Source organism: Camelina sativa, chromosome 11 (assembly GCF_000633955.1).
Source record: "Camelina sativa cultivar DH55 chromosome 11, Cs, whole genome shotgun sequence".
NCBI lineage: Eukaryota > Viridiplantae > Streptophyta > Magnoliopsida > Brassicales > Brassicaceae > Camelina > Camelina sativa.
The window spans coordinates 29000164-29011563 of record NC_025695.1 but is presented as its reverse complement, the minus strand read 5'-3'; the positions used below and the strand labels follow the sequence as shown (position 1 = coordinate 29011563).

Here is an 11400-nt window from a genome sequence, read left to right as displayed (position 1 = left end):
TTTTTTTTTTTTTTTTTTGTCTAAAATCATATTATTTTATACGTAAGAGCATCTTCATTGGTGATAGAATTGGAGTGTTTTTATTTAGATTTAAAAAATAAATGATGATTTGTAATAAAATCAAAACCAATAAAAATATGACATGTGGATAGGAAGTGTCTTAAGAGATGTTTTAATCGTTTTCCTAAATCACTCTTTTGTTCTCTCTTTTGTGGGAGTCTTAAATTTATATTAAAAATATTGCTTTAAGACACCTATAGTACCGTATAAGCAATGGAGATGGTCTAATTAAGAAAGCAAAACTTAAAATACGAAAATTCTTAACTGATATTACGTACAAAGTGGTATTGTGACCTCACTGTAAATGTTGATTGGTGTGTCAGAAAATGGAATCGGAAAATAAGGATAGGATCAGTGATTTACCAGACGCACTGATATGTCACATCTTATCCTTTCTTCCAACAAAAGAAGCTGTTTCCACTTCTGTTCTTGCCAAAAAGTGTAGGCCTCTGTTTGTTGATGTACCAAGTCTTGACTTAGATGACTCCATCTGTCGCAACACTCCAATGAGTTACGAAGAAAAGAGAACGAATGGTACAAGTTTTATGCATTTTGTGGATCGTGTATTGGCTTTGCAAGGGAATGCTCGGATCAAGAGATTCCAACTTGTAGGTAGTGATGTTGTCAATGAACTATGGGTGCTGGATTGGGTACCAAAAGTGTTGAGACGTGGTGTATCGGATATTCATCTAAGCATGTCTTCGCATTGGGAAAATTTTGAGTTCCTGAGATTTAATCCTCTGCCTCCAGAGATGTTTGTAAGCAAGACACTGGTTAGGCTGACAATCATATATGAACATGGCGTCAACATTAGTGTGAAAGGTGATGTTTCACTTCCGAAGCTTAAGACTCTCCATCTTAACTATTTCAAGATAACAACGAGTATGTTTAACAAGCTTCTCTCTGGCTGTCACACGCTCGAAGAATTAGTGCTGACTAATTTGATTTGGGCTAAGTCTTTGAAACATGATGTTGTGTTCATATCTATCCCAACCCTCAAGAGACTCAAATTTTGTCGCTATGAACAATATGATGATGCTAACAAAACCGTGTCCTTGTCATTTGATAATCCAAATCTGGTCTACATGGAGTATTTTGATACTGTTGTGGATAGGTATCAACAAGTGAGTTTTGGTTCGCTTGTTGAAGCTACTATCGGACTTCGACTTACACCAGACCAGTCCTATTTGCAATGGTATGAATGTGAGAATTATTTGACATACAATGAAAAGTCTAATGTAACAAAATTTCTCAACGGAATACTCAATGTCAAGATCCTCCACTTGACTCCTGACATGCTTCAGGTCAGTCCCATCCATCTTTCTCTTAGTCTGTTTTTCCTAATATAATGCTACTCAGAAATAAAACCAATATATAAGGCTTGAGTTGATTTGTTTTTCTATTTTGTTTTTTTCAGGTACTTGGTTGCTGCCGTGATACAATACCAATATTCAACAACCTCACTCGTTTAACTATCGAGACTAAACCAGAAACCGAAGTACTATGGAAACCATTGCCAGCTTTACTCAAGAGTTGTCCAAATCTAGTAACCCTCGTCTTCAAAGTACCATATACACAATCCTTTATATCAACAACCATGCCACGTTGCTCAACACACATTTAGATTTTAAAACTATTTCCTTTTTTTTTTTGTTTTGTTTCAGGGACTGCATCATATATCCACAGATAGATGTGAGGATGGGGACGGGTGCTTATGCAAGTATTTTATTGAGTATACGGAAGTGGTGGCTCGTACTTGTCTGTCATCAAGTCCGGTCAAGGTTATAGAGATACTTAACTTTGCTGATGACAATGATGACGACGACGATGATGATGAAAATGGTGGACTTGTTCATTGCTTAAGGGAGAAGATAGAGCATGTCAAGTACTTCCTAGAGAATATGCCGAATCTTGAGCAAGTGAGAATGCGCTTTCTTTCATCAAATGAAGAAGATGTAATGATGAAAGTATTCAAGAAACTTCAGAATCTTTCCAAAGTAGCTTCACCCAACTGCAAAATCCAAGTATTCTCTGATAACCTCAGCCTATCATATAATACTTCCGACTAAATGGGCCGTGGTCCTTGTCTTTAGAAAATCCTTTTATCAAGCTACAAGTTTGTGTAGTTGCTGAAAGATCCTATGATTCTCTTTGCTTATGCCGTTTGTTGCTTTATTTGACAATTCTCTTTTCTTTTCTCCTTTTTTTTTTTTTTTTTTTTTTTTTTTTTTTTTTTNGTTTTTTTCCCTTAAAGACTCTTGTGTTTAATATATGGTTTCTCCCCTTTTGGCTTATGGTAATATCATCTTTTGTTTTAATTTGTCTATATATTTTCTGCGTGTATGTTGAAAAAAGTTGGCTAACTAAATGATAGACTAGATTTGCTTGACTTGACCATCCACTATATATATATAGCTTATTTCAACTCCAAATGGTTAATGCCGTCAAATTTTGTGGCAGCATTTACATGATATTTTTTTTTTGCAATGAGTTTTATTTTTTGAGTCTTTCTTTGCTCATTCCTTTGTCTGTAGTCGAGCTCTCTGATCTGAAATTAACTATATAATTAAAAAGTGAAGATATATATATCATATATGTAATGTATGTCTGTGTAATGTGTTAGACACTTAGACGTCCCAAGTGTTTCTCTGTAGTTGTATTTTATTTTGCTTGCATTTGCATGGTACAATCATGTGTGCGTTGTAGATGAAATCAGAAAATTTTAATTATTTTTTCTTTCAAAAGATATTTGTTAATCGTAAATCTCAAATGCAACTGAATATATTTGAAAAGTTTTAAATAAAAAAATAATACAATAAATAAGAAGCATATTTTGAACTATTTATGTATTTTGCAGAGTTTCTGTTTTATAATCTGCTTATAAACTTTCACAATTTAATATATAACAAATTAAAAGTGTTTTCTTTTTTTTGGTACGTAACATTTTTGAAAGTTGTAGTGGAGATCTCATTAAGTTAGTGATAACTATGGTCACATTACTGTTCATATAAATTTATTTAATTTAATATAGGAAAATTAAATTAAACGGACGCCATTAAATTAAAATTATATTGAAAGGTGAATTGTACTTTTTTGTGTTTGGAGTCACATTACTGTTCATATAAATTGATTTATTTATTTCACTCTTGAGAGATAAATGTGGAGACTTGACACGCAAAGAGAAAGCCAAACGTCGTCGCTTGTCTCTCCGATAAGAAACCTTACAGAGCAGCCCTAGTAAGTTTTCTCCATTTTTTTCTTATGATTTAACTGTTCATGTCTGATTTACCTTCAACGATTTTAGTTTTGTGGGTACTTGTTGTTTCGTAGCCTTCTTCCTTTTGTTCTCGGTTGAAACTCGAAATCTATTTCTTACCGGAGTGTCATGTATTTTGTTCAGGTTGTAAGTAGTGTCTCTGTCACAAAATGAAAAATGAAAAGAACAAAATTGGTGGTTGTAGAGATATAGTCAGCGGTTTACCAGATGCAATGATTTGTCACATCTTAACCTTTCTTCCAACTAAAGAAGCTGCCTCAACTAGTGTTCTTGCCAAAAGATGGAAGCCTTTGCTTGCTTTTGTACCAAATCTTGAGTTTGATGACTCCATCTATCTCCATCCTCCTCCAGAAAGTAAGAGTTTTATGGATTTTGTGGATAGTGTGTTGGCTTTGCAAGCGAATGCTCCGTTGACAAGATTCCACCTCAAGTGTAAAAATGTCATCGATGAATATAAGGTGTTGGATTGGATAACCAAAGTGTTGAAACATGGTGTGCTAGATATCGATCTATACGTTCCGTCGTCTTGGGATGGTATGACTCTGTTTATACGTTACCACCAGGTATCTTCGTGAGCAAGACATTGGTTAGGCTGAAGATACAGTTTGAGGATGGTGTCAGCATTAAGGTGAAACGTGGTGTTTCTCTTCCGAATCTTAAGACACTACATCTTGATTATTTTCGTATCGATACACGTATGTTTAACAAGCTTCTTTCTGGATGTCACGCTCTCGAAGAACTGGTGCTGGTTAATTTGATGTGGGACGATCCTTGGGTTAGTGTAGAACCTTTCTCCATGACCGTGTCTATCCCGACCCTCAAGAGAATGAAGTTTTGTCGTTCCAAAAGATTTGATGAAGATAATGATTACGTATCACTGTCACTTGATAATCCAAATCTGGTCTGTCTAGAATATTCCGATACTATTGCTGACAAGTATCAACAAGTGAGCTTTGGTTACCTTGTTGAAGCTAGTCTCGGACTTCGAGTGACATCTGATCAGATCTATAAGCCATTGTATATGACAGACTCTTTTCTGGAAACCGAGGACAAGATTAATGTCACAAATCTTCTCACCGGAATACGCAATGTCAAGATATGGCTTACTCTTGAGGTCAGTCCCATATTTTTGTTCGTAACTTACTCTTGTTATGGCTTGAGTTGATTTGATATTTGTTGTTTTTTTCAGGTACTTGGTGGCTGCCGTGATACAATACCGGTATTCAACAACCTGATTCGGTTAACTATTAAGACCGCACCAGATGTAGGATGGGAATCATTGCCAGCCCTACTCAAGAATTCTCTACATCTAGAAACCCTTGTCTTCGAAGTACCATATACTAACACACAACCCTTTATATCAACAGCTGCCATGTTTTTCAACACACACTTAATTAGTCTTTGAAACTGATTCCTTTATATATATGTTTTAGGGTCTACATCACAAAGTTTCAAATATATGTGACGATGAGGATGGGTGCTTGTGCAAATATCGTAGTGGGTGGGAGACTTGTTCTTGCCTGTCATCAAGCCCGGTGAAGTTTATAAAGATAATGAAGTTTGCTGAAATATATGTTGATGATGAGGATGATGATGGTGATGATGATGGTGATGATGAGGATGAGGATGAGGAGGATGATGATGATGATGATGTTGATGAGGATGAGGATGAAGATGGTGAATCTTGTGATGAAATTGATGAAGGCATAGAAGAGTAGGTAGAGCAGGTCAGGCAATTCATACAGACAATTCCGGATCTTGAACAAGTGATACTGTACTACAATACACCTCATGATGAAGATGTGATGGAACTATTCAAGCAACTTCACCAGCTTCTGGCAGTGGCATCAGCCCAGTGCACTGTCCAAATTATCTCAGATAACCTCAGCTTATCTTCTACTTTGTCGAGTACTAAACGGAGGTACTCGTCTTGATAAGACCTTATTTCTTGATATATGTCTTAGGCTTTAAGAATATGTAAACTCTATTAAAGATTCTCTTGTTTTTTTATAAGGATTCTCTTGTTTGTTTGTTCTTCCTTTAATGACTTGTGTTTAATGCTTTCTCCTTTTGAGTACTGAGGAAGGTGATCATCTTTTGTTTGGCTTATCTTTCTTATATAGTTTGTTGAAGAATCTTAGCATTAGCTCACTGTTCTCTTCTTGAAATGGATCACAGCTTGTTGATGATCAAAGTGAGTGAACGTTGCTGTGTTGTGTCCATAATCTTGATTTGTAAGTCAAAGTTGACATACCATTCTCAAGCATTATTGTTTTTACGTAACACTGATCTCATCTTGAATGTGAAATAATTAATAACAAACCCCAAAAGTAATGTTTTAAGACTTTTAGTACAAAATTCTTAGCATTTGTAGATATAATGAATTAATGATATACAGTTCTCCTCAAGAGCGAAATCACACCAAACCACATGCTCACTGATGAGTTCCATTGCTTGTGTTTTTTTATGAAAATGAAAAGAAGAAAAAATAATCACAATTTTTTTTTTATAAAAACATGAAAGAATTATTTGTAAAATTAGAAACATCAAATGAAAATGAATACATTTTTAAAAGTTTTAGAAATAGATAAATATTTGTATCTTGTAGAACCATTTAGGAAAAAAAAAACAATTTAAACTTGCTTATGTATAAGGAGTAAGTAGCGTAAGCACAACCACTCATCATATAAAAATAAACTCTCAGTTTCGACTCATGAGAAAAAAGTGCGACTTTTTTTAATTTCGTCGACCGATTTCAAAAAGAAAGAAACCCTAACTTTTCGCCTTCTCGTTACCATTTTGGGCTATAAAAGAAAGATAAACCTCAAGAAAACTCAACCGTTGGGCTCCGCTTTGGTACTCAAGTAAGTTTTCTCCATTTTCTGCTTATGATCTCGCTGCACTTGTAGTGTACATCTCCAAAGATCTGGTTTGGAGTTAAACATGGGCCTTAAACCAGATGGGCTTGGAGTTGGATATGTTGACTTCAAGGGGAACCGAGGGGAAACATGGGCCTGTCCACCAAATTTATGTCCCTAGATCTGTTGATTTTAGCCACAAACCTTCTGAGATTCTCGTCAGTCAGCTCACTCCTTTGTTCCCCTCGAAGGCAACACCAGCAACTCCATGCTTACCCACAATCGGCTCCACAACAATATCACAACTCCACCGCATATACTGTTTAAGACGCTGGACAGACAAATCAGGGATGCGATTCTGACAAAGAGTCAAAGGAAGAATTTTAAAAATCTATTGCGTGACTGGCTGAAATTTGCATAAACTCTGACTCATCTCAATCTTAAGATAGGCCTTGTTTTTTATTCTTTTTTTGGCAAGCTCTATCTTACTTGTATCAAACCATGTTGTACTCAGTACAAACTATTTTCATTAATAAAAATTCATATTTTTGCAAAAAAAAAAAAAACTCCATGCTTACCATCGTTGGACTCAGGAGATTTGCATTGACAACAGTTGAACCTCGTGGGTATAGCGGTGGTAAGTATGGAGTTGCATGATGTTGGAAATGTTGCCTCGAGAATCATGTCTAGGAGAGTCTTCGTTCTTGTAGTGTGTAGTTTTTTACGATTAGACATGTTTGTATTTTGACTATTTTAGCTATAATTTTATTATACTTTTAGAAGAGTGTAGTATGATTTCAATACTTAAATGTCTACTATCAATTATTTTAGGTTTCAATAAGGTTTTAGGTTTTAGAACAGATTAAGAGCTTTTGACGAGCTTGGTATTTATAGAAAGCTGAAAGTGTCATATTTATCCTCGAAATAGAATCAAGTTATTGCGTTCAACCATTTGGAAGATACGCTCGATTTACCAAGACATGTCAGATAATCGATCGGTTAATCAGTTCGGGTCGGATCGGATAACTGAACATAAATCTCAATATCTCCAAATTGAACCGAATACAAAACTGGTTTGAACCAAAACCCATAAAATCGGGTCGGGTTAAAACCGCATGCCCTGCTTTTTCCTATGAATTTTGTTAAATGACCATTAAAAACCAAATCTTCCAACTCTCCAAACTAGTGGAGTATCTCAATAAAACATACTCTCTCTGTTTTAAAATATAGGATGTTTTAGTGAAAACACGCATATTAAGAAATAGTTACTTTTAAAAAGTTTTAACCAATCATAAACAAGTGTGCATAATATAAAATATAAATTTAAATTTAATCTGAAAATTGCATAAAAGGTTGGAAACATATATTATGAAACAAAAATACTTCTCTAAACATCCCATATTATATTATGAAAGGAGGTAGTATATCCTAAAATCCCACCATCAAGTTGACCCATTTAAACTTATAACCCATTAATCCACCAGACAGAGTGGCAGAGACAGACACGGGTATAAACCCATTACGTTTCAAAACCCTAGAGATTCATCTCATCTCATATCATAAACAATGACGGTACCGGATTTTGTATTCGAGACTCGGAAGCTTTGGTAGAGGAAGCCGAGCTGGTCGATACTAATAAGCGGTGGTCCGTGTTGATGGGGAAGCAGATGCATGATTCTCCTTCTCCTCTTCTCTCCAAGACTAACATTTCCGACGGTGAGATTCTCGACTTTCCCCTCCTCTAATCGCTATTGTAATAGCAGATATATTTTTTTTGTTGATTCGATTCCGAGTCTGTTTACTGATTTTGGGGAAATGACTGTATTTAGGGTTTACTGATAATAATTTAGCAAATCAATCTTCTTTGCAAAAAATCGAATTAGAAAAAAAAATGATTATTATAAACTGTTTTCTGGGTGGGCATTCATCAGAGAAACTTGATCTTAGACTTGGCTCTGGTTCCTGATTTGACCTGTTGTTATTCAAAGTGCTCGGGCAATAGTTTCATTCAACTATATTATTCATTTTCCATCTAATCAAACGTGTATATGTTAGGAACGTGATCCTTAAACGCAGCTTTTGTTCATGATTCTAGGCAGCAAATCTTTCTTATTAGTTTTGAAAACAAAACACAAAAAAAAAGTTTTTTGAGGGCATTTCTTACCTGTAGATATATCAGAGGAATCAGAGGTCAGTGGTTCTGACAAAGAAGACAGCTCATGGATTTCTTGGTTCTGCAACCTTCGTGGGAACAAATTCTTATGTGAAGTCGATGATGATTACATCCTAGATGACTACAACTTGTGTGGACTCAGCCATCAAGTTCCTTACTACGACTATGCTCTCGATTTGATTCTCGATGTAGAAGAATCTTCTTCTTCTCGTGGTAAGTGTCTTTCGTATGTGATATGCTGTGTTTGGTTTGTCTTTGGGATCTCTTTTTGTTTTTTTCATTTTGTTTACTGATGCTTAATTTGGCATTGACCACGGAAACAGGTGAGATCATTACAGAAGAACAGAACGAGTTGATCGAGTCTGCAGCCGAGATGTTGTATGGAATGATTCATGCTCGTTACATACTGACAGGCAACGGGCTCAATTCTATGTTTAAAAAATACAACAACTATGATTTTGGAAGATGCCCAAAACTTTACTGCCGTGGCCAACCTTGTTTACCTGTTGGCCTATCCGATATCCCTGGAGAAAGTACCGTCAAGATATATTGTCCTAAATGTGAAGATGTGTATTACCCGCCATCAAAATACCAAGCAAGTATCCTTTTTTGTTGTTTGTTTGGCATTCGATATATTTTCCTATCTTTGGTTTTTTGTTTTGTTTTTGTTCTTCTTTAAACATGTGAAAAACAGATATAGATGGAGCTTACTTTGGGACAACATTTTCACATCTGTTTATGATGACTTACGAATTTAAGAGGCCAGAAAAGGTATCGCAAAGCTATGTTCCAAGAGTGTTTGGGTTCAAGTTACACAAGCCGTGAAGGGAAAAAGCTTAAAGGAAGACCGAATACTACCAGGAAGAGACTTTTATGTGTGTAATCACATACAAATAATTGTATCACTAAGGGACTTGTATGTGTGTAATCAAATACAAATAATTGTATCAGTAAGAGACTTGTCTCTCTCTCCCTCTCTTTTGTAGGTGTGTCTTGTTCTTTTTTACGTTTTAGATACATTTAGCAGGCAGGCATATTAAATAGTGTAATACTTACTACCTTCTTGTTCTTTTTAACTCAAACATTTCATTCATAAAGATACTAAGATCCATACATATTGTTCTGCCTTTCCACTAATGCATATAGCCATTGGGGGATACTACTATGAAGATAAGCAAAGTAAATAGAACAAAGAACTGCCTTCTTGTCAATCAAATCCGCACAGGCGTTTGTTTCCTTGCCTCCCTTGAAATTTAAATGATGGCTGTAATCCTCCTAATCGATGGCTTCAAACCATACCATAAGAGTATTCTTTTGTGTCCGTTCTAGACTCACTCTAGGTCATCCGGTTGCAGAGAAACTTCTTGTCTTGTTTTTTTGCCTTTACAACGATCTAATCCGGTTTCAGGTGATAAGACAAAGTAAAGGATGTGATGACGTGGATGGTGATCTAAGTATGGCAGCTAATACTTAATTTAAGGGGTGGAGTAAGCACATCTAATCAATACCCTGAGTGAGTGATCCGGTTGCAGAGAAACTTCTTGTCTTGTTTTATGCTTCACTACCATCTTAATTCTTACAAAATATGTCTTGAGATAATTATAAAAATTTTAGCTCTCAAAGAGACTTCATTAATAGGGAAAACAGAAAAAAAAAAAAACTATCTTTTCATCAAAATCTGGTACAAAAATATACATTGAAACAATTAAAAAAAAAAAAAAAAACTCAATTTTCATCAAAATCGGATACAAAATGATACATTGAGACAATACTAACAGGAAGAGATGTGTTGTCGACTAAAACTAAACACATCAAAGTTAAGGCTTAAGGTTCAATACATAGATAAGATTGGCTAGGCCCTAAGACAAAACCACCACCAAAAGAATACTCAAAGACAAACAAGTAAGAAACCGCATATCCTCCTCCATAGGAGTACATAGGCAGTTTCACAATGTTTAATTGTTTGCAAATAGATGAAGCAGTAATTGTAAAAACTTTTTTTTTTTTTTTCTTTTTGAATAACTTTTACATTCAATTATATTATATCTAGAGAGAATGGATACAATTTAACGTTTTTTGTTGACTTTTCTGCATAGCAATATGAGGAAGGTTGGTCTTAAGATGAACAAAGGCTGTGTGATGCAGGACAATGACTAAAGTACACTTTGGTGGTGGAATACAGAGATGGTGAGGAAGAGAAGCAATTGCTATTTGGGGGCTTTGTCAATATGATCAGACTCGTCTGAAAAACTCATGAACGATTCTTCCGCCATCGGCAGCTGGAGATGATGGTCTCCGATTTGGAAGGGTGATTTGGAGCTCTGCCGCCTTAAATACCTGATTAGTCTCCCTCTACGCCTTGGGAACATTTTCTCGTCGGCCATATTGATCTCCTCCGCCTTGGAAGCCTCTCCATCGTTGATGTTGATGACCTCATCTTTTGCCGTCAAAGTCCAAGTCATATTCTCCTGGATAGCTTTTTCCATGAGGCGTTTCATTTCCTCCACAGAGATCTTCATCTCGTCGTCGTCAGATTCACTGGTGAAAGATTCTTCCGCGGGTGATGATTTGGAATTCTTCTTAGGTGTCTGACTCCGCCTCCTGAAATGCCTCACGAACCTCTCTCTGCGTCTTCTAAGCATTTTTTCGTTGGCAATGATATTCATCTCCTCCGCATTGTAATCCTCTATCATCGCCTCTCTATCCTTACTGTTGATTACCTCGTCTCTCGCCATCTTCTCCCGATCCATTTCCTCAATTAAGCGTATACACTCCTCGCGCATCTGATCAATCTCCTCCTGTGTGTACTTCTCCAACCAGTCCCCCGCCTTAGACGCCATCGACACTTCGCGATCGGATTCCATTTCGACCAGAATGTGAGAGATCGATGAAAGATAACAACAACGAAAAATTACAGAAAACCCTAGATCGATCGGAGCGCAGGTCATAGATGGATCGGATCAATATTCCTTTTCCTTTTAACATTATGGGCTCGCTTATGAGTAGTAATCGCCAAAAAAGGCCCATTTGGA

At 36.1% G+C, this 11400-nt stretch overlaps 2 protein-coding genes and 1 pseudogene across 3 annotated transcripts; all 3 read left to right on the top strand.

The window, feature by feature from the left end:
* LOC104728468 (putative F-box/LRR-repeat protein At5g41630) lies at window positions 387–2218 on the top strand. The gene is made up of 3 exons (XM_019231991.1): window positions 387–1364; window positions 1478–1624; window positions 1725–2218. The coding sequence occupies exons 1-3, from the start codon at window positions 387–389 to the stop codon at window positions 2127–2129; spliced, it is 1530 nt and encodes a 509-aa protein (XP_019087536.1). The 3' UTR covers window positions 2130–2218.
* On the top strand, window positions 3487–5271 carry LOC104728467 (annotated as a pseudogene).
* On the top strand, window positions 7669–9439 carry LOC104724555 (casein kinase II subunit beta-2). Of its 2 annotated transcripts, none has more exons than XM_010443060.2 (4): window positions 7669–7911; window positions 8375–8581; window positions 8692–8967; window positions 9063–9439. In XM_010443060.2, the coding sequence occupies exons 1-4, from the start codon at window positions 7851–7853 to the stop codon at window positions 9191–9193; spliced, it is 675 nt and encodes a 224-aa protein (XP_010441362.1). In that variant the 5' UTR covers window positions 7669–7850; the 3' UTR covers window positions 9194–9439. The 2 variants fall into 2 exon arrangements, with proteins under 2 accessions (XP_010441362.1, XP_010441361.1); XM_010443059.2 differs by having other exon boundaries at window positions 8366–8581.